Consider the following 23,347-nt stretch of genomic DNA (forward strand, 5'->3'; position numbering starts at 1 on the left):
CTGACATATCGTGCCAGGCCATTGCCTTCCCCATGAGTACACCCTTGCATTTGAACTGTGACTTCCTGCCTTGGGCTCTATCAACCCCATACCTGAGCAGATTTCCGCCGCTTGTCCCCACCTAATTGCCTCAGTTCAAGGTTGTTTAAACGTATCTCAAAATAATAAGAGCTACTTATGACAAATCCACCACCAATATCATACTGAATAGGCAAAAGCTGGAAGCATTCCTTTTGAAAACAGGCACAAGACAAGGATACCCTCTCTCACCATTCCTATTCAACAAAGCATTGGAAGTTCTGGCCAGGGCAATCAGGCAAGAGAAAGAAATAAAGGGTATTCAAACAGAAAGAGAGGAAATTGTCTTTGTTTGCAGATGACATGATTGTATATTTAGAAAATCCCATTGTCCAGCCTCAAATCTCTTAGCTGATAAGCAACTTCAGCAAAGTCTCAGGATACAAAATCAATGTGAAAAAAATCGCAAGCATTGCTATACACCAATAACAGACAAACAGACAGCCAAATCATGAGTGGACTTCCATTCACAATTGCTACAAAGAGAATAAAATACCTAGGAATACAACTTACAAGGGATGTGAAGGACCTCTTCAAGGACAACTACAAACCACTGCTCAAGGAAATAAGAGAGGACACAAATAAATGAAAGAACATTCCATGTTCATGGATAGGAAGAATCAATATCGTGAAAATGGCCATACTGCCCAAAGTAATTTATAGAGTCAATGCTATCCCCATCAAGCTCCTATTGACTTTCTTCACAGAATTGGAAAAAACTACTTTAAATTTCATATGGAACCAGAAAAGGGCCTGCATAGCCAAGACAATCCTAAGCAAAAAGAACAAAGCTAGAGGCATCACGATACCTGAATTCAAACTATACCGCATGTTCTCACTCATAAGTGGGAGTTGAACAATGAGACACATTGATGCAGGGAGGGGAGAATCACACACCAGGGCCTGTTGGGAAGTGGGAGTCTAGGGGAGGAATAGCATTAGGAGAAATACCTAATGTAGATGATGGGTTAATGGGTGCAGCAAACCACCACAGCACCTATACTTATGAAACAAAACTGTAAGTTTTGCACATGTACCCTAGAACTTAAAGTATAATAATTTAAAAAAGAAAATACATTAAAAATAATTAAAATATAAAATAAAAAATAAAAACGTATTTTGAAACACTAAAAAAGGGAATTAAATTGAATGGGAAATAAAGAGGAAGAACCAAATATTAATTTTTAATAAAAAGTGGCCTTCAAATATTAATACTTTTACTGTACAAAAGCCACCTGCAGGGCACATTAGGAAAAAGTGCTTATTTCTATCATCGAGTCTTGAGTTTTCTAAAATCTTCTAGTTTCCTTTAGATTTCATTTCCTCAGCTTCGCTGTTTTAGGATTCATGTTATCCAAGCATATATGCATATTAAACACTTTCATTCATTTTATACATCATTTCATGGGATATCACAGATTTTACTTACTTGTTTAGTACTATTTAAAACCTTGTATGCCAATTTAAGATCCCTTAACTGTCAATATTCAATGATTTTAGCAGCTAGCACTGCCATATGGCAAAAGCTTGGTCCATTCGATTTAGCAATAGAGGAATCTGGAATTTTTTTTTTTTTTTTTTTTTTTTAATTCTGAGCTACATAATATGTCACCAATTTCCATATCTTTGAAGTAGCACCAAAATTCTCTTCCATGAAATGTTGCAATCAGCTTAGGGCCTATCTGTATAATAAAAAGACAGTAAATATTACAGTTTTCTTTCTAATTTCTTTATTAACTTTATTGTTCTAATTTGCCTTCCAGCTACAGGGCTCATTTATTATTCTAATTTGCTCTATCTATGGAATTTATTTAAATTTAGCAAATTATTAGGAAATTAACATGTTGGTACTTAAGTCTTCCTTCTGGAAATGTGGTCAAAAATGACAGCTTGTATGTAGAGTTCTGTCGGGATTGGGATTCTAGTAGAGTTGTCACCTGGCTGCGCCTAAAATACATAAATTACATTGTTAGTGAAGTCTATGGAAATACTTGGCCTTACTTTTTTTTTTTTTTTTTTTTTTTGCTTTATATTGTAGAAAACAAAACTAACAAGTTTGTTTCCATGGAGATATATACATGTTTCCCCCCTAGTCTTTTTCTCAGGAGTGATGATAATTCCAATTAGGAGCTTTGAGGCCCTGGGTTGTGATATTGAAAATGCCCAGGATCAAAGCAGTGTCAAAGGCTCATGCTTGTCTAGACTCTACTGAACTGCATGAGTCACTAACTTCAGAATTCCTAGTGAAGGCCTTTACAAACATGTGTGACTTCAGGGTAATAATTCAAAAAGAATCCTATCTTGATTTCAAGTTTGTCAAATAAAATGTCTCAAGTTTAGGATTGGTTTAGACCAGTGGAAGTGCTTGTCCATGGTGGGTTTTATATAAAGCATCTTTCTTATCACTTTAAAAACTATTTGATCTGCTTTTTTTTCTTCCTTCAAATTATAACCTTTTAAAAGGATTTCATCTTTTTTTTAAAAAAAAAGTGGATAGTTTATCATACTGATAGGCTTCTAGAAAGCCTCTATGGAAATAAGGATTTGCTAATGTGGTATTGATAAGGGAGAAGAAAGAAGTTTGGGTAAAGCTGATGCTCAGAGGAGAAAAAATGATTCTAAAAGAGTTGCACAATATGTACAATTAGAAAATTTTAGTTACTAGACCTTTTGCATATTTGATGTAGGAAAGAATTATATTATTTGCTCTCTCTTCTAAGAATAAATAATTAGAAATTTAGAATTGAAGATAAAGAGAAGCTTTGGCATTGCCTTTTCCATATGGTACTTAATTTCTTGTGTTCAACAAAAAAGTGGGTGTCCTGACTGTGCCCCCATCTAAGTTAGTTTTGCTTTTTATTGTTTTTGTGCTATTTTATAACTCTTTAAGTTGTATAAAACTGATAATAATAAAAAATATTTTGCCCACAAAGATGCAAAATAATTCTGCCCAGTGGAATTCAATTAATCATTGCCCTGTATAGAGACCTATTTTGCAGCTATTTTATTTCAATTTTCCTTATTCCCTATACAGATACGTTCTGCTCTTTGAATTTTCCTTTGAATTGGTTATAATATCTTACTGGTTCCTTCTATAATTAATGAATTAATGAAATCTTTTGAACATTTATGCTATAGCTGCATGATAGTTATTTATACCCCTTTAAAGAATTGTCTTGTAAATATTTTGGAGGTTCTTCTGCCAATAGTCAGTGGATTCCTCTGATAGATGAATAACCTACATGCTGGGGGAGGTTGTACCCCTGGGGGCTTAAACCCAGACTCCCAAAAGCAAATCCCCAGTGAGAAATTTAACTTTGTGGATCTTCTGTTTCTTTCTATATTTTCCTTTTTGCTATTTTTGTGTTTTGTTTTTGTCTTTGCAGCTTTTACAACTGATATATTATTTCCTGCTGGTGACAGCAGTGATTCAGAACATTGTGGGCTAGCCATTGTGATTTCTGTAAATAGATTAATGGATTAGAGAGATTTATTCTCCTTGTGTGACAGACAATAACCTTTTTTAAAGTGTTTTATTTTTATTGGTTGTTATTTAAAATGTCTATTTTGAGCTCAAATTAAGACTCTTGCACCCATCAGGAAATAGTACAATGCTTTGATATACGAACTGGTGATTTTTCTGTGTTTACTTTTGATATGTGGCTAATACATAGATCTGAAGTTATAAGCAGTCTTGTGTCTGTGTGTCTAGATGCTTATAATTTAGAAAGAACTTTATCTCTTTTTGGAGAGTGCATAATATTTTCCTGTCTCTGGAGGGTAATGAATTAGGTTAAAATGTCTTCTAAATTAAAGAATCTCTGTTCTGATTGGCCTATAGAGTTCTTATATAAATACATTCTTATATAAATCAAATATTCATAAAATTCCCCAAAATTAGGAAATTAAAAGTTACAGTATTTTAAATTGCACTATACTTAATAACTTATTTTTACAGAAACTCAGAAATGTTTTTAAAATTTAAGTTCACATAATCACAGTAAATCTTTGGAAAACAAGAGTAGTGTAATAATTTTGGTTCAAAATAAGCAGCTATGTTCTCTGATTTATCAGTGTTGGGTTTAATATAAACAACATTTTGTTCTACTTGGGTTTGTTTGTCTTAAACTTACTTAGGTCTACTAACTAACAATATGCCTACACAATATTTTAGATAATGAAAAGTATACATTTATATTCAACTACATTGAATCATTATTCAGACAACTTTATTTCAACAGTAATCACGTTTTTTTTTTTTTTTTTTTTTTTTTTTTTTTTTTTTTTTTTTTTTTTTGTTGTTGTTGTTCTTTTAACAAGTCAGCTTGAATATAGGTCCCAAGACCCTCAGACTTAGATATCGGTCTAAGACACATAACCTTAGACTGATATTAAGTTGAATTATACAATGAATACTCACTTGATATGTAGTTGACTTCTAACTAAGATAGGAAACCGCAAATTTGATGCCTAATTATTAGGCATAATTTTAAGTTTATATACTTTTGCTTATATCCTATAGAATGTGTTTGCCTTTGGGTCCTGTTAATGAATGAGTCATTTTGTCTCTTTAAAATGGTATGTGTGTGGCTATTGAAAGTTGCCATATAAATTTTGCTCATCTTTTAAAATGCTTGTGGAAGACAGACAATTCTTAATTATCAGCCTCTAGTTTTCTTCTTGAAATAGAAGTTACTTTGGTAAAAGTCCTTTTAATATGAATAGTTAAGACTACACTGTGAGAATAGGGACAGACTGACACCACTGTCTATGTTCTTTTGTGTTTCAAAGAGAAAATAGTTTTGTCCTATTGTAGTTGTTTTGTAGTAGTATATAATAGTGGGGATATATAGAGTAGTGGTTTTCAGGCTTCCCTCCCATGATTTTCCCCATCTCAGAACCTCTGTACAATCTTGGGACTTACTAAGGACCCTAAAATCTTTCATTTATGTAGTTGATAACTGTTAATATTTTCCGTATTAAAAGTTGAAACTGAGAACTTTAAAAATAGTTACTGCTTCATTTGATCATAGTAATGACAAACATATTGAAGTTTTAACAGAAATAACATTTGAGGATTAATATAAAAATGGATCCTCTGAAAACTGCAGTTATATGGAAAAGCAAAATGAAGAGCAAATTTTGGAAATATATTTTACTTGCCTTAATTCATAATACCTGAGTCTGAAAAGAAGCTATGAGATGTGCTACAATTCTAGTAAAATTTGCCCAATCTTGATGGGCTTGCTTTCTTAGCTTACTATTTGCCTACTACGTGAAAGTTTTTTTTTTTTTTTTTTGTTATTTAGCTTCCTATGTAATCTGCCTAGATAGATAGCAAAGACTATGTCTAATAAAAATAATTTTCTGTGCTTTATATTGAATTTGTTACATACCTGATTATTTAAGGAAAATAATGCAAAGAACAGTTTCCTCACATATAAAGAGCTAAGGTTCTTTACAACCATGTTAATGTATATGTTTATTTTTAAATATTTTATTGTTTTAAATATGTACTTAAACTGTTAACTCATTGTTATTTCTCTGGTACCCTGATCTTGTTTTAATCAAATGTGCAAATGTCCTCTATCATTTTTTCCGATTTTTGCCATTCATAATCGTACCTTAAGTATAGAAAAAATTAATAAAACAGTCAGGATATCTTTTACACTTAAAACTATCTCTGAGATTTCCCAGATGGCCCTTCAAAAATATCACAAAGAGTTATTCCTTCACCTTTGCAAAGAGGTGCTAAAAATAATTAGTTTTGTTTGTGGAATTCCTTGGGAAGAATTTTCAAATCAGAAGAGCTGCTCAGCCTTACTTATGTAAACTGAATAGGCATAATGTTATTAACAACAATAGTTCAGAAATTTTATATGCTTTATGCGAAGTTCCTGAATTTTTTTTCATTGCCCTTTCTACTCTACTTGTTTTTAACCTAAGGGAAAATAATGATTATAACTGTTGGAAATATTTCCATCAGGTTTTTCTATATTTATCAGAGTTGTAGCAGTGTTTTGCCTAATGACATTAGAAAACAATTGTATAATGTTATCAGTCATAATTTCAGTTACTGTTTAAAAAATACAAATGTTTAGGCGTTACGTACACTTACCTAAATTTCTTTACTTGGTTTCTTGTATTAACAATTATGTTTTAGTATTATCTATGTCTTATCTCTATCTCAAGACTTCTTCCTCTGTAAAATTATTTTCATTCATTTTTTGAATCTGATATATCTTTCACAGACTTCTTTGAAAATAGATTTAATCACATCCTTAGAGATGCTTATCTAATTGTCTTTTGCAGTGGCTTTATTATCATTGTTTTGCATACCACAAAAAGAACTAAATTTCCTTGTCTGTTGCATTATTCTTACTATAAACTCTCATCAGACTGCTCACATTTGAAAATTATTAGTAATAAGTCCACAACAGTCATTTTAGGTCCCTATAGTTTATTGATAGTACTGTTTTACTCTGCTGCTTCCCTGAAGTTTCTCTTCCAGGTTATAGTCCAGAATTTATGTCTTTAACAAAGAACTGTCTTAGAACCTCATGGAAGATAACTAACAAGTACTTTAATTATTGACACTTCAAAGCTGAGCTGTAATTGGTTAGACAGCTTTCAGATTGCACCACGAGTGGACTGAGTCAGGATTTCCAGGACCCATTTTAGGTCAAAGCAGAGGGCTGCATATGATGCACAAGATTCAGCGGACTAGGAATTAAAATTGTAATAAGACTGAATGCAGTAATGAGATAATTTTCTTATGGTTATTCATTTGGGATATTGTTGATGTCCTCTTAATGTTTCATTTTTCAGATATATAAGAACACCCTTTCTTCTTCTTCCTAAGAAATCTGTAACCCATAGAAATTTAGTAGAATCTACTTTATAAAATGAAATGAAACATTTTAAAATGACATGTGATTTTCATTTATTCCTCTAGGACTCAGAAATTCTTATTGAGTCTTTTTACTTTCCATGGCCATTTAGTAATCTGCATCAGTTCAGTAAGAAGTTGTCATCCTTTTTACCAGGATGTAATTGTACAAATTATAAAACCAAAGCCTTCCCTGTAATGTCATGTTTGAAAACAATGTTCATTGAATCACACAGAAACAGCTACTTTTAAGGAATTAAGCTCGACTTAACTTATGGAGGTAGTATTTACAAAGATCTTCCAGACAAACTGGTCTATTTATTGGCTTTAATGGTCAAGAATATTGTATACTATGTATAAGTTATCTTAAGATATTTTGGGACCTTTAGAAAAGAATAATTTACCCAAATTTATAGGTTTTATAGGTGAAATATTGTAAACAGAGTTTCTTGGATTTAGTTTTCTAGCAGCAAGATGACAAATAATAGAGGGCCTTAAAAGTCCAATTTGAGATTCCTTACAAATACTTCCAGACAGAATTTAATTTAGTATTTGTTCAAAATTGTATAGCCTTAGAATTTATAACACAAACTTAAGGTGATCTATATGGTAAAATAACACTTTTGCGACACCTATATAAACAGTAAGGCAAACCTAATAAGACTAGCTGCATTTTATGATCAAGAATAATCTTTCCAAAATTATTATGATAAAAAGAAGGAAGGAGACAGACTGCCAGGGAAACTTGTGAGAAACTTTGAAATGGGCAAAAAGTCAAACAATGGGTATCTTGACTACTCACTCATTTAGGTTTTCTCATTTATGATCTTTATTACAATTCTGCAAATTTTAGAAATTCGATAATAATTCAAATAATTATTGTCTGTAGTAATGCAAAGTAGTTGTGCTCACTGGAATACAATGGATTTTTGCATTGACCCTTTTTTATTTATTTGAAATTTATTTAAAAATCTGTTTATTCCCTTTTTATGTCTCTGCTCTTTGAATTCTCTGGAATCAGTTGTAATACCTTACTGGTCCCTCATTAATTAATGAGTTAAAAATATTTGCCACATGCTCACTGTATAGTTGTATGAGAATGATGATTCTATCTTCTTTTAAAAATTGTTTCTTAATAATGTATAGAAAGAGTGCTAAAAACAGTCACACATACACAACAGCAACAGCAAACAATGTAACTGGCTGAGAAAATTCAGCACTTAGAAAGCTCTTCCTTCAAATTCATGGCACTGTAAGGAGCTGTGAAAAGATTACTGTCTGAAACCATTAGTGGGTCCCAGGAGAGATGGGACTCCAAGCCAAGTATAAAATATGGGTAAAACAAGACATTGGAATAAGATCAACAGTAAAAAGTTACTAAAAAATAATAATTGATGGAACAAAATAAGAAGATTCTAACCTTATTCTACCCAAATCCCAGAAGAATTACAGATTTAAATGTATCAAAAGAACCATAAACAAATTTAGAAGAAAATATATGTAACTATTTTCCTGATTGTAGTATAGGAAATCTTTTTAAATATAGAAGCAATGAAAGCAATCAGAAGGAGAAATCAGTAGTTGGGACCATAGAAAAATTTAAAAATTTTGCATGCCAAAACAAGTGTGAACTTTAAAAGATATATAAGCTGTGGCATGTCACTAAAAATATGATAGCCAAAAGTTTTCTACCCTCTACATATAGAATACGTTAAAAATTTATTTTAAAATTCCCACTAAAACCCTACAGGAAAGTAGGTAGACGGCAATAACAATTGTAGAAAAGGAGACTGGGCAAGGTGGCTCAAGCCCATAATCCCATTAATTTTGGTGGCCAAGGCAGGAGGATTGCTTGAGGCCAGGAGTTAGAGACCAGCCCGGGCAACATACTGTCTCTACAAACAATAACAACAACAACAAACAACAAAAAACAACTTAGGTATGGTGATTAGTGCTTGTGGTCCCAGCTATGCCAGAGGCTAGGCAGGGGGGGATGTGCCGGGTGGAAGTGGGATCATTTGAGCCCAGGAGTTCTAGGCTACAGTGAGTTATGATTGTGCCACTGGACTGCAACCTGTGACAGAGCAAGATGCTGTCTTTAAAATAAATACATAAATAAGAAATATTATATACTAGCACGCATATAAAAGAAATGTTCACTTCCAATAGTAGTAAAAATGCAAATCTAAATGACTGCAAACAAATCTGGACTGTGAAATTAACAAAGTTAAAAAAGTATGCAAAATAAATAGGGCATGGAAAATGGGACACTTAAACAGCTCAGATATAATTGTAAATTGACATGGTCTAACTGCAAAGCAATTTGACAATATGTATCTAAAGCTTTACAAAATACGTATATTTTGATTAAGCAATTTCCATTTTAGAAATCTGTCCTAAGCAGGGGTAAAATCAGAAACTTGGTTGTAGAGAGTTGTTAATTAAACTGGAGGAAAAGCAGAAACCAAACTAAATTTCCACAAGTGGGAAATTCTTATCAATTGTGAATTATTCAAAGGATAGAATATTATCTCCTTTTTTTTTTTTTTTTTTGGTGAGATAAAGTCTCATTCTTTCACTCAGGCTGAAGTGTAGTGCCATGATCTATCTCAGTTCCCTGCAATCTCTGCCTCCCAGGTTCAAGTGATTCTTCTGCCTCAGCCTTCCAAGTGGCTGGGATTACAGGTGCACATCACCATGCCCAGATAATTTTTGTATTTTTTTTAGTAGAGATGGAGTTTCATCATGTTGGTCAGGCTGGTCTCTAACTCTTGACATCTAACTCTGCCTCAGCCTCCCAAAGTGCTGAGATTACAAGCGTGAGCCACTGCACCTGGCCAATCTACATTATTTTCAATTTGCTTTTTTCAGTTAATAGTGTATCTTGAACATCTACACTAATCTATCAACATCACTAAAAATGGCTTTAACTTTTTAAACTGCTACATACTCTTTCTTTGTACGCATGTATCATAATTTATTTAACCATTGCCTGATCATGAACATGCAGATTATTTCCAGTTTTAACTCTTGCAATGCAAAATGATTATTCTTTTAGAGTTTTCATGGTATTTAAGGTAATACACTACTAGGAAGCAATTTTCAGTCATTGTGCACCTACTCCTTGGCAGGCATTTTAAACACGTTCTCTCATTTAATCTTCACAACTGTTTGTAAATGACTGTAAAATTTTAGATTTTTACAGATGAGAAGACAGAGGCGAAGTGCTCAAAGGGGTGAAGTAATTTTCCCTAATCACAAAGCTGATAAGATCTCTGTACCTTCAACTCATTCTAAGTATTGCTCCTCTTAAGAGCTTTGCCCTGCCTGAGCCCTGATGGCCATTTCTCAGTCCCTTCCAACTTGTTCTGCTTGTTTCTGCTTTCAACTGCTCCAAAGTATTTTAGAGAATCCTCAGGTCTTGAAGAATTGTCAAGTGGGATTTATTAAGGTACTCAGGCAGGTCTTTGAATAACCTAAAATACGAATACGATTATACTACTCTGTATATGGCCATGTGCGCTTTTTTTTTTTTTTTTTTTTTTTTTTTTTTGAGATGGAGTCTTACTCTGTCGCCCAGGCTGGAGTGCAGTGGCGCTATCTCGGCTCACTACAACCTCCACCTCCCGGGTTCACGCCATTCTCCTGCCTCAGTCTCCCGACTCACTGGGACTACAGGCGCCCGCCACCACACCTAGCTAATTTTTTGTATTTTTTAGTTGAGATGGGGTTTCACCGTGTTAGCCAGGATGGTCTCGGATCTCCTGACCTCGTGATCCACCCGCCTCGGCCTCCCGAAGTGCTGGGATTACAGGTGTGAGCCACCGTGCCCGGCTGAAACTTAACAGATTTTTAAAATAAGTTGTTTTTCTCCCCAAATTAAGAACCTATTCCCCTGGAGCAACCTCATATAATTATGAGGTAGTTTTCTGACCTACCAAGTTGGGGCTGACATTTTTGTTCATTTAACTGTGTTTTTCTTTTTCACTCAGGGCCACTAATGTACATGCCAAAGATATCTCAGCCAGCAATAACCACTTAAAGGTTATCAACATGAGATTTTTATTTCTTACTAATGGTCTTGGTCACTATTCATGCTATTGTATTCCATATCCTAATAAACTTCAACTCTCACTCTGCTTTGGGATTTCAATTTTTGAGAAATTATGAGTATTTGCTGAGAGTGGTGAATGGCTGAGAAAGAGTCATGGGAGTTAACTACTTGTTCAACTGTTGAGGCCCAGGAAAAAAACATGCTTTTTCTTTGAACTAGAAATAATCCCTCAACTGTGGTCTTGCACCTGCAATGACACCATGCCTGACTCATGTGTTTTCTGATGCCTGCTTCTGTGTTATTAGTTATCAGGATTTTAAGATCATAAAGGAAACAATTATTTTGTTCTTATTCAATCATTTCATCTTGCCAGGAAATTAACTTCTATTCTCTTCCGTACTTCTTGATTTGCGGTAATACATTTTGTGAGAAAGTGAGCATGAACTGTGTATAAAGATCTCTTCCTCAAATCTCTCCATCCTTATATTCCTAGGCCATATGGGTCCCGTTTACTTTTGGCATCATGTTTGATTAGGCTGCTCTTGGAATTAAAAGCTTAAAACAATATTTTTTCTTTGTCATGTATGCTTTATTGGGATATGTACCTTTCTTTTCATTGCATATATTCAGCTCAGATGATGGAGGCTTATCATTTATACTCTCTTATTACTAAACATTGACATACATCTATTTATGTATATATATATAAAATTCAAAATTCAAAATATATATATGTATGTTTTTTCTTTCACATAGCTTACGTTTCTTGTGTTACAGTTCATATATGAGTTCATGTACTGGACACTTATGAACAATGTACTTATCTCTGGGGGTTGTTCCTTAAATACTGCATATAAAATTAAAGTCAGTTTTTCAGGTCAAGTGGAGGACATGACATTTAAGTTTTAGGAGTTTTAATTCATAAAAGCCAAGCTCTGTTATATAATTTTAATGTATTCCTCAAGGCCATTGATTTTAGCAGTAGTTAGTTGAGTAAATACTTAATTTATATGTGGTGGGCTTTCGGTTCAGATATACCAGGTGATTACCCAGAGGAGAAAATGTTTAAAAGCTACTTAGTATGTGGGTGTTTTAGGGCTATAATCAACCAAACATTTAGAAATTTGGGTAGCAAAACCAGAAAGTTGGTAAGGCCTCAGCTTTACTTAATAACTGTGACTGTGCCACAGTTAAAAAGCAGCATTTATAGGAGGCCCCCAAGGAAAATCCAGGGGCCAAAAAAGTGTTGTTGGTGATTCGGTAGATATCCCCTGCCCCACTGGCCCAATATTAATTTAGTTTTGTAGTACAGTTTGCAGAAACATTTGAGACGTTGAGGAAGCCATAACCTTGTTTAAAACTTATTCTATTCAGCTTTTTGTTTGTTTGTTTTTCAAAAGGGATTATGTGTAGCTCCTCCTGTTAAAAGGCAGATTTTAAAACTGAGGACCTTCACTGAAGGGCAAGGTTCCAAGAGATTAAATTGGAACCATCTGCAGATAGGATGTAGAAATGTTATGGGCCTCCATTTTGAGAAGATCAATTTCAAGGCTGTGACAGGTTAGGATTTTAGGATCTGGGAGGCAAGGGAAACGAAGAGCAGTCAACAACCTCGGAAGCAGAGGTGGCATTAAGCAGGTAATGAACACCTTTCCTACTAATAGTAGCAAGTGATTGGGTGGGGGTTGCCTGAGAGGGCAGAACAGAGGAGAGAGGAGCTCTGAGAAGCTGTTGCTAGAATCTTCCTCTAAATTAAAAAAAATGCAGAAACAAAAATGGGCTATTTTATTAGTTGAATTTATTTTTAATTTTAAACTTTATGCGTCTAGCCTTTTGCTAAGAGAAAAAGAAAGAATTTGATATATTTGTTTTTAGCATCTGCACAATAATAGATAACAGTGACTACACATTTAAAAAAAAAAAAAATAAAGTAATTGCTACTCTCATTTACCCATGCACCTAGCACTTTGCCATTACCCTGTACAAATTACCATTTACCCTCGAAAGTTCCTCAAAGAACCCTGAGTGATAATTCATTTATCCACCTACCTAGGCAGAAAAGTACCAGAGTCAATTACTCTGGTAGTTTTTAGCTAAAAATAGGTTTAGCTCTACATATGTTTTCAGTGCCTAAGACCCTAAAATATTTTAAGTTAACCTCATTTTTTTTTTAAGAATTATTTTTGGCCCTACCATTCATTTTCTTTAGCAAATATTTAATATTTCAATTTATTCATCCCACAGATGTTCACTGAGCACCTACCATGTGCGGGCATGGTGCTAGCCCTGGTGATACAATGACAAAATGTCCAGAAAGGGTTCCTGCCCTACATTTGACAGTTTATGCTTTACAAGTTTCTGTCATGTGTATTGTTTCATTTGAGCCTCTAGGCAAACTCACTTCACAAAATGAAGTTCCATGAGGCAGTAATAGCAAGAATGCGTAAAACCCCCCAACCCCTTGCCCACTCTCTGGTCCTCATAATGATCCAAATAAGAAGCAAAAATAGCGTGATGGTGATTTATTAGCAGAAGCATTTAGTGCAGTTGTATCTCATTACACAGCACTCTTTGGTATATGGTCTGTGCTTTCTAGTCTGTGCAGTCCTGGGAATGTGTAATTTCAATGACTTAAAGTTAACACTGTTGCATTACAACGTATTTTAAATGAATGAAGTGATTACTTTATGCACATACATTAAGGTGAAGCAACAGCTAAGAATAGTACTGTGTAAAGCAGTGGATATAAAATCCAGCTAATCTTTAGGGCTACCTGAAGAGGCTTTTAAAAATAGAATTCGCTAGACCTCACCGTAGATGGATTCAGTTTGATATCTAAGGGAAGAGCTTGGAGTTCTCTGATCGGTGAATTTGAGAAAGAGAGAGGAAGAGGAAATGCTTTCCTGAATTAATAGGAATTGCTCCTAATCAAGCCAGGGCAAGCTGGGTACTGATAAGGAGTTCTTGTGATAATAGACTACGTGCCAAAGTAGCTCGTTGTTATGTTTGAACAATTGTGAACAGTTTTCACATAGAGGAGTCTGGGCTTAATAGTCAGGAGTATTGATACAAAAAGAACAAAGAAATAAATCCTGCTAAGTCCATGCACAGTCCACATTGCACATGCCTTCCAAACTTTGTGACACTCAGCATGGATCCAGAAAGTTTTATTTTATAACATTGTTTTTTGTTTCACTGATGTCCTATATTCAATAGAAACTATGCCTCTCTGAGATCTTTTCACATGTCTTTTAGTTTGCTAGTTTAGTTATCAGTGATTTACCAAGCAACTATATTCAAGATGTACTCTACTAGACAGTAAATAAGATAACAAAAAGAGATCTTGCCCTATAAATTTTCATATTTTTAATATAATTGATTTTCTTTTGAATTCTAAAAGCACACCGATGAAGTTTATCCAACAGAACAGTCACATCACATCCTTTCAAAATGGATTATGCATTTTCATACTTAGAAATTTTGATTCTAAGTCATTGTGACACAAATAGTACTGAATCTCCTTGAGGTCTATAGAATGGCAAAAACTAATTAGATTTTGCTTCCACTTGTGTAGTTTAGTTATTCTCTCAAGACTTTTCTGCCATAACTCTCCTTCCTACACCTTTGTCTCAACCCTTGTGAACCACTGGAATCACCCAGGGTATTTTTGAAAAGTATCAATGCCTAAGCCTTCCACCCAGATCAGTTATCCAGCCTTCTTGGGATGAGGCCAGGCATCATATATTCTAAAGCTTCCTGGGTGATTCTGATATCTGATTTGTGCTGACAGCCTGTCTGTAGCCACAAGGAGGTCCTCTGCCTTCCCTCACAGGCTCATGTTTTGTGCTCCCATGCCTTTGTGCATGATTTTCCTTCCTATCAGAACACTTTTCCTCTCCAGTCCTGACATCCTCACCATACTCACCCTTCCAGACCCAGTTCAGATGCTATCTCTTTCATTAACTTGGTTTTGAACATCCATGGTCCAAAGTACATTCTGCCTCCCCTGAATTCTTACAGAACTTTTTCTGTCCTCTCAGGTTGCTTTCTAGCTTGCCATTTCTATGTGCATATTTTCCCACCCACTCACCAGTTAACCTGTAAGTTTTTTAGGACAAGAAATCTATCTTTCAGATTCACCTTTATACTTCATAGTTCTCAACAGTTGTCAAGGAAACATCAAATGAGGAAGAGAGGGGTGAAGGGAAGAACACAGAGGTGGCAGACATCCATCCAGCTCACCTGACCTGTGTGCTCTATACCCATCCAGCAATACTGTCTCTCTCCTCTGTCTCACACACACGTTCTCTCTCCCTCTCTTTTCTGAGTACTGGGGGAAAGTGAGGTCTCTCAAAAACTTTTCCAGATAGATATACATAATCTAAGTTCTATCTGAACCTGAATGATGTGGTAGTTGCAATATTGAAAGCATTAACTCAAAATTTGCCAACTACAGCAGGACCTCTACTGCCAGTCCTTTTTACTTTTCACCTGGATTACTGTTATTCTGCTTGTCTTCTCCAGTTTTTCCTCCCTCATCTGTACTACTCTACACCTTCTAACATTAAAGCCTAACTTTCATCCTGTTATTTATCTGCACAAGATGTTTGGCATATTTCCCCATTTCCTATTAAGTCCAGTCCAAGATCTGCCTCAGTCCTGCAGTCAAAGTTTCTGATGACCTCTCCAGGCTTAATTCCCACTTCACTCCTTCAAGCCAATGCAGAAGCCAGACTGAACTATTTGGGTTTTCCCTTGTCTGTTTTACACTTGTGAATCTTATCTTGGGTAATAGGTTTAATTCCTGATACTGACTGCCTTTCCCTCCTTATGTGTTCAATTCTCCCCCTCTCCAGTTCAATTTCTTTTTTTTTTTTAATGGTAGTAATTTTATTTATTTTATTTTATTTTATTATTATACTTTAAGTTCTAGGGTACATGTGCATAACGTGCAGGTTTGTTACATATGTATACTTCTGCCATGTTGGTGTGCTGCATCCATCAACTCTTCAGCACCCATCAATTCGTCATTTATATCAGGTATAACTCCAGTTCAATTTCTAATCATCCTTTAAGTCCCCACTAAAAGTTTACTTCCTCTATTATCATTTAACATTATCTCCAATGCTCTCCCTTCACCATTCCTTTCCACTAGCTCCTGTCTCCAGATCAAAAATCATCTCTTCTTCCACTGAATTCCAAAAGTATTTCTCTCCTGTGCAATGTACCACTTTTTGCCTTATACTGCAGTGATGTTTTGACTTATTTCCCTGAAAACACTAAGAGCACTTAAAGGGCAAATACTGAAGTCTTGCTTATCTTCACCTCCCCATGTGTTTCATAATATTTAAGCTTCATTGATGGTTTCTACTAATAATTAACTGTTGACTGTGAGTGAGCCATTTAATCTGTTGAAGTCCGTTCATAAATCGAAATCATGTTCTAATTCAATAGTCTTAATTTGAGATAGTTTAAATTAATACTCCTGGGACTGCACAAGAAGGTATAAAAGCATAGACTAAAATAGATATTTCTGCATAGTTGCTACAAAATCTGATTGGAGCAATAAATTCTTGCATTTTTGTGACTTATTTGTGTTAGTATAGAGGGAAATGACTATACCCATATCTGCTATCACTGCTGTATCAAATAACTAACATAATTTACTCATTAACTTTTAATTAGTGTAGTACTATTACTATTATTATTGTTGTTAAACATTTATCGAATTTTTCCCGGTGATGGCCTCTCAGAAATGGGAAGTGAGAAAAGCTGGTGTAACCAAGAAATATATATACTTTTTGTTGTAACTATTATATACAATCTCTCTCTTTCTCTTTCTTCACTTATTAGTGGTTCATGCCAGTTTTAGACCACTTATGCTATGGTAAGAGTCAAAGCAAACTATCCCATGGTTGGTGTTTTTTTAAAAACCAAAAAAAAAAAAAAAAAAAAAAAAGCCTATTTAAAAAATTTGTCCAGATAATATATTGGACAGAGTGCAAAGTGCTTCCATTTAATTCTTCTAAAGATAATACACTGGAAACATTTTGGTGGGTGTGAATCCCTCAAACAAGCATTCTTCACTCAAAAATAGAAACTTGGCTTATTTGTTCCAGATGTTATACAGCTGCAGGGAAGTTAAAGCCAGTGGTCCTGTTTTCAATGCAACCAAACTCTTATTGCATTTGGAATTTCTTAACCAATGAACGCATATTACTCGTTGTAAGACCTGCACAAGTTTCTTTTTCCACTGTTACCATTCCCAAACGACTGCCTTTTGTGGGAAACATACTTCAGAATTAACGAGTCCACAGCTGTGTTGGGCAAAGTAAACACATCCTGTTTATCACTGTTTCCACCTTTAATTGATCTTGACCTCTTTAAGTGTAAAGTATTTCAAAGAGGGTACATGAAGGAGAAGAAAAGGAGAGCTGAGTTGCTCTTACAGTATTTTACAGCTCTTTAACTACTGGATTTGTGAGATGTTCACCTTAGGAAGGATTTCAATAAAAATTGCTGAGAAAAATATTGAGTATAAAAATGTAATTTCTATCAATATGTATTAGTAGTTATTAAAGTAACTACAGATACTTATTTTGGTTATTTCTTGGTTCTTCCTTAGGTCTATAAGAAATTGTATGTTGGATGCATGAAACACAAAAGATCTTGGATCTTTGAAGAGAGAATAAGAAATTTTGTAGCCATGTACAATACATCTTGTCCACAATAATTAAAATATGTAAGTGTTTTTCCACTATTTTTTGAGAACAGAATGCCAGATGTTTTTAAACTATTGACTTTTTATGGAGATTTCCCTCAAATTGCAGTTCATGAACAACCTGTAGCAGAATCACACTGACTGCTTATTAAAATATGTACTTCTGGTCCCAGTTGAGGCACAATCTTTACAAATTGGGCCTGGTACTTTAAAGGAACTCTGGAGATCAGAAAGAAACAAAACAAACAACAACAACTGCTACAAAAACCCTCTATCTTCTAGTTGTGACTACTAAAACCCAGGGAAGTTGACTGAATTCATCAAGGTCATGCAGCCAATTAATAGTAAAGCCTAGGACTCTGTTTACTAATGCTGAGACCAACATTTCTTTTCATAAGTCTACTATTAATTTTTACTTTCCATAAGATAAAATTAAAATTTAAAGAAATATATGTATCCAAAAGTTGTTGTATGTCTCGCCTAATAATTCTTACTCTTACCACTCATTAACCAAATGCTTGCTCTTTATTCAAGAGGTGGAAAAAAATTTCTTCAAATGTATCATAAAATCTAATCAAAATATTTCAGAAAAAAAGAGACAAATGTTATATGTCATAATGAAATCTCATGGTTGACTACTTTGGAAGTTTGAGTTTTAGTTAAAATTATTTCAACCATGTTTAAGCAACAGTTCGCATTCAATAATGATTCCCCAAAGACTGTAAAAACTACAAATCATGACATGCATTCTTGAAATATGCCATTAGTTAAAATACAGCCCTAAAAGAGTTTAAATATGATGTCATTCAAAAGTGATTCAAATATTTGTTTCGCACATCTTAACAAGAGTGTTCATAATTTAAAATCTTTTCTTATTTATATAGTTTAGACTTCTAAGGAAATGACTCTGGAAATGCTATTTATTAAGTTTTCTGTACTTTGTCCCAGCTGATCTCATTTTGACACCCATAAGTAAAGAAGAACCACTAGAGAGAAAGTATGTTGATAAACTACTCTGGTATAGATTCATAATAAATACAGCCCTAAAAACTCTCTGATCCAGTACTCCATTTCACTAATGAGAAACCTGAGACCAAAAAAGAGTATTGTTATTTTGAAGGAGATAGCATTGTGTTAGAACCTGCTAGTTGTCTACTTAAACCTCTCTTCTCCCTGTCTCAGAATACCTGTTTTTAGCTGGGTGCATGGTCATTTGAATTAAGATTGTATTTTGCAGCTTTGCATGTAGCTAATCATCTCCGTAAGACTAACTTCTTACAATGGAACATAAGTGAATGTTTGTGCCGTAGCTTTTTGGAAATTCCCTTTAAAGGCATCAGGGGAATGTTCTTTGTACCCCCTCAACCCCATCCATGCATTATGTTTTGAATGTGGTTGTTTTGGCTGGAGACCTATTTTGGCCCAAGAACATGAGGATTACTCTGGCCCAGATGACTGTAGAGCTGTCATTTAAACCTTGGACTGTCACTATCTACACTTACATGTGGAAGAGAAAGCAGCTTCTATCCTGTTTAAATTACTACCTAGGCATTTCTGATATTTGTAGCTGAATCTCATTTCAGGTAATCATCTATTTCTTGCTACAGAATTTTGGTCATGAATTCTTTAAACACATGGTTATTTAGCATTTTTTTTTTTTTTTTTTTTTTAGACAGAGTTCCACCTCCCAGGTTCAAGCCATTCTCCTGCCTCAGCCTCCTGAATACCTGGGATTACAGGCATGCACCAGCGCGCCTGGATAATTTTGTATTTTTGGTAGAGATGGGGTTTCTCCATGTTTGCCAGGCTGGTCTCGAACTCCCAACCTCAGGTGCTCTGCCTGCCTCAGCCTCCCAAAGTGTTGGGATTACAGGTGTGAGCCACTGTGCCTGGCTTATTTAGCATTTTTTATGTGCAAGGAACTGTACTAAGTGGATATGAAATACAGATTGGATTTTTAACTTTGGTTTTCTAAAAATTTTTGGAAAAGTTTTTATAACCTGACTCCCCTTTCCTTTGGCCCATCCTTGTCCATATTCCATGTGTATCACACAAGTTTTATTTATTTTACTATGAAAGAATCTTTTCTTGCTTTTGGAGTTTATACTGGTGCTTTCATGTGAATCATAGTTTTCAAAATTTAAAAACAACAACAAAATGAAACCCACTGATACAAGTCAAACACATAATGACTTCAAGCAAAGTTTCAACTTCCATCCCTAGACATATGACAAATCATAATAAAAAGTCATGATTCAAACGCAGTCTTTGAAAATATGCAAGATGTAAATATTTATCTTTGAACAAATTCAAAATATCATGAGACATGTCTTTAAAATATTTAAATAAAAGTGTTTTCCAAATTAGCACTTAGAAGTACATTAAGAACCAAACCATTTTTAGTGTTAGTCACATACACAGAGGGGTATTAGAATTCTGAGTACAAATGTAAGGTGAGAGTCTCCCTTCTCTAAATGACGCTCCTCCCCACTAACAGCAACAAGTGGCTGGACATCTCCAGGATCGGGGAAGCACATGCGCGGCCTACTGGCTCCCTGGTGCAATTCTATGCTAGGCATGGAGAAGTGTTTCCACTTGTGAGTTCTATTTAAATTCCCCCTAAACCCTTTCTTATTAATTTCTAATGATTTATGAAGCTATGGAGTGGTTTTTAAAAGGTAGTACATGCTCTAAGTTTCAAAGTGCTATTTCCTTTCTAAATTTAACAACTTAAGAGTGTCAAATACTTAACAGATTTTTTGAACAGTGGCAAAAATACAATAACAGGTGAAGAGATACCTAAGTGTAAAAGAAGAATTACCTTTGGGTCCACATTGAGAAGTTTTCTGTCTCTTTTGTATCTGAAAAGTAAGCCGTCTGGATTATCGGCAATCACTTGATAGTTGGGACTTGAATTACAAACAGCAATATCAGCGTCCCAGTTGTAAAAGCTATAAAAATAAACATGTATTAGGAATTAAGATGTATAATGCATTAAATTGACAAATATAGTTTAAGAACTATTTGGGGAAGTTCAGTCATAAGATAAGTGGGGAACAAACCTGCCATACAACCATGTAGAACACATTTAAGTTGAAAATTCTTGCACAAGAGATTACATTGGGTTATTCTCAAATCATTTAGACACATATATATGATGGTTTTGCATGATTTTCTGGACACAGAAGACCTAGGGCCTATTACAGTACTATTACATTCCCAGGAAGTCAAGATGAAAATTGATGCAATTTAAGGCTATTCGTTCTAGTGCAGGTTCTTCGGGGTATTAAGAGACTGTTTACTGGAAGGGAGGGCACACTAAATCACCTCTTTCATTCAAAACAATTTCAAATAAATTCATTTCTTTCAGGTTCCATTTTTTTCCTCAAAAATATGTTTCTCAGGGAGTGAGGAAACTATTTATGTTTGAGTGGTTACCGTGGGCCACACATGAAGTAATCTATGCTATCATAATCTCCATATGAAGTTGCTCTCATTTCATGGACAAAGCAAAAAGACTAGGGGAGGTCAGATAGCATCATTAAAGTCTTGAAACTAATATGCCACAGGGCTAATATTTCAACCCAAATTTGTCTGTTTCAAAGCACACATATGCACTTTCTATTTTTCAATATTGCCTTCAAGCATTTGATATTTATTTATTTATTGAGATGGAGTCTTGCTCTGTATCCAGGCTGGAGTGCAGTGGCGTGATCTCAGCTCACTGCAACCTCCACCTCCTGGGTTCATGCGATTCTCCTGCCTCAGCCTCCTGAGTAGCTGGGACTACAGGCGTGCACCACCATGCCCAGCTAATTTTTGCATTTTTAGTAGAGATGGGTTTCACCATGTTGGTCAGGATGGTCTTGATCTCTTGACCTCATGATCTGCCCACCTCGACCTCCCAAAGTGTTGGGATTACAGGTGTGAGCCACCATGCCCTGCTCATTTTATTTTTATATTTTGTATGGAAACTTCCTATTTGTTCTACATTCTGTTTTGTACTTACTTGTCAGAAATGAATGTAACACTGTCATATGAGTTGAAAGAATGCGCAATATATTTATACTTTCTTACATATCTTGTAAAATATAAAATAAAAATCTAGTTATTTTTATTTATCTTATTCCTACTAACACATTTCTAATATATATTTGCTTTTAAAATGATGGTCACAGAAATAACATAAACCAGGGTGCCTCTCAAATGTTTGTAATGTTTATTTTTAATGATATTCTTCTGATCCTGTTTCTAGGTTGTTTTGCCCTCTATTACTCCCTTTCTTTTTTGAAAAGAGTAAACTTCATTGTTTAAGCTCACTGAATTATATTGTTTTCTGAGGCATCATTATTACCACTTTCATATTGTTACCTAAAAGTGCAACGTTTACCCTCAAAATTTTCAATACTTAGAAAAGATTGATTATATAGATCATATATTTATATCACTGGGAGGGGGGCATATCAGTGAGAACAATTTTCTTCCCCTACTACCTTTTCTATGGCCAGAACATAGAATGTCTGCCCTACTGAGGCACAGAGTAAGAAAAAGTAATTTTCCAAACATCTTTGTCTGTTTAGTCAATTCTCCCTAAGAAAACAGGAATGACTATGTGATTAGTGAATTGAGAAGAAGTGTCCATTCATGGCCTTTTAGGCCCTCAACTTAATAAGCCTTCACAAGCGAAGCTTAAGATGGCAGGCTCAGCCCCCAGTGGAGTGATGGCAGGGGATGAGTCTGTAGCATTGGCAGTCAATTCAATGGATGAGTCTGTAGCATTAGGAGCCAATTTGACTATGCACCCCAGCTGGATTTTCCAATTCAGTTTAATTCATAATGAAAATGATAATTTGGTATTCATCCTACTGACTATTCAGTTAGGATATTGCCACATTAGAGTGGGGGACGTGGGTGTGATTTTTAACTTTACATATATTTCTACCTCAATAATTATTTATGAGATATATAGATATAGGTAATTCTACCAAAATACTTGAGTCAGAGATGTGCTTAGAGTGGCATGGTTTATATCGCACATTCCTATCTTGTTGCTCAGACCCCAAGTTAAAAGTCTTATTGAAGTCCAGGAAGATTTTATATAAATGTTTTTTATACAACAAAAGTAAATTTGTATAGCACATGGTTCTTTTGATGAAGATATTTTGGTTGTTTCATCAATACTTTTGTTCTCCTAAGCAGAGATGGAAAACAGGCTTTATTTCACTTGCCAATTATAGTAGCTGATAACTATTAGTATTTAAGAAAAATTAATAATTACCTAATAATGGTCATGTGCTAGGTACTGTAATAAGTCTAATGAATCTATTACCCCATTTAATCTTTTCACCAAATCCATGGAGTAGGTATAAAATATCCATTTTATTTATGTAGAACTGACAGGAAAATGACATCACTTGGATTCCAATATTAATGACTGACTCCAGAGCCTGCACTGACTAATACATGTACTCTTTGTCTCACACACTACTGGTTGTGACTACATTACCTAAAGCTCTGTAGCATATATGACTGCTGATCAAAATACAAATTTTCAAATTTTTCTTGGTAGACCTCCAGACTACAACTATGGTCTCTCTTGCAGTGT

General features: G+C 34.7%; 1 protein-coding gene across 2 annotated transcripts in view; it reads right to left on the reverse strand.

The window, feature by feature from the left end:
• Positions 1-1,785: 1,785 nt before the first annotated feature.
• CFAP299 (cilia and flagella associated protein 299) overlaps positions 1,786-23,347 on the reverse strand; it is a 679,361-nt gene continuing 657,799 nt past the window's right edge. The window contains exons 6-7 of one of the 2 annotated variants that reach the window (XM_023222552.1): positions 20,564-20,693; positions 1,786-2,025 (exon numbers count right to left, since the gene is read on the reverse strand). In XM_023222552.1, the coding sequence (XP_023078320.1) occupies positions 1,930-2,025; positions 20,564-20,693 (226 nt within the window). In that variant the 3' untranslated portion in view covers positions 1,786-1,929. The remainder of the gene's footprint in view (positions 2,026-20,563; positions 20,694-23,347) is intronic. The other variant, XM_023222553.1, reaches the window with a different exon arrangement.

Source organism: Piliocolobus tephrosceles, chromosome 3 (assembly GCF_002776525.5).
Source record: "Piliocolobus tephrosceles isolate RC106 chromosome 3, ASM277652v3, whole genome shotgun sequence".
In the NCBI taxonomy this organism is placed as follows: Eukaryota; Metazoa; Chordata; class Mammalia; order Primates; family Cercopithecidae; genus Piliocolobus; species Piliocolobus tephrosceles.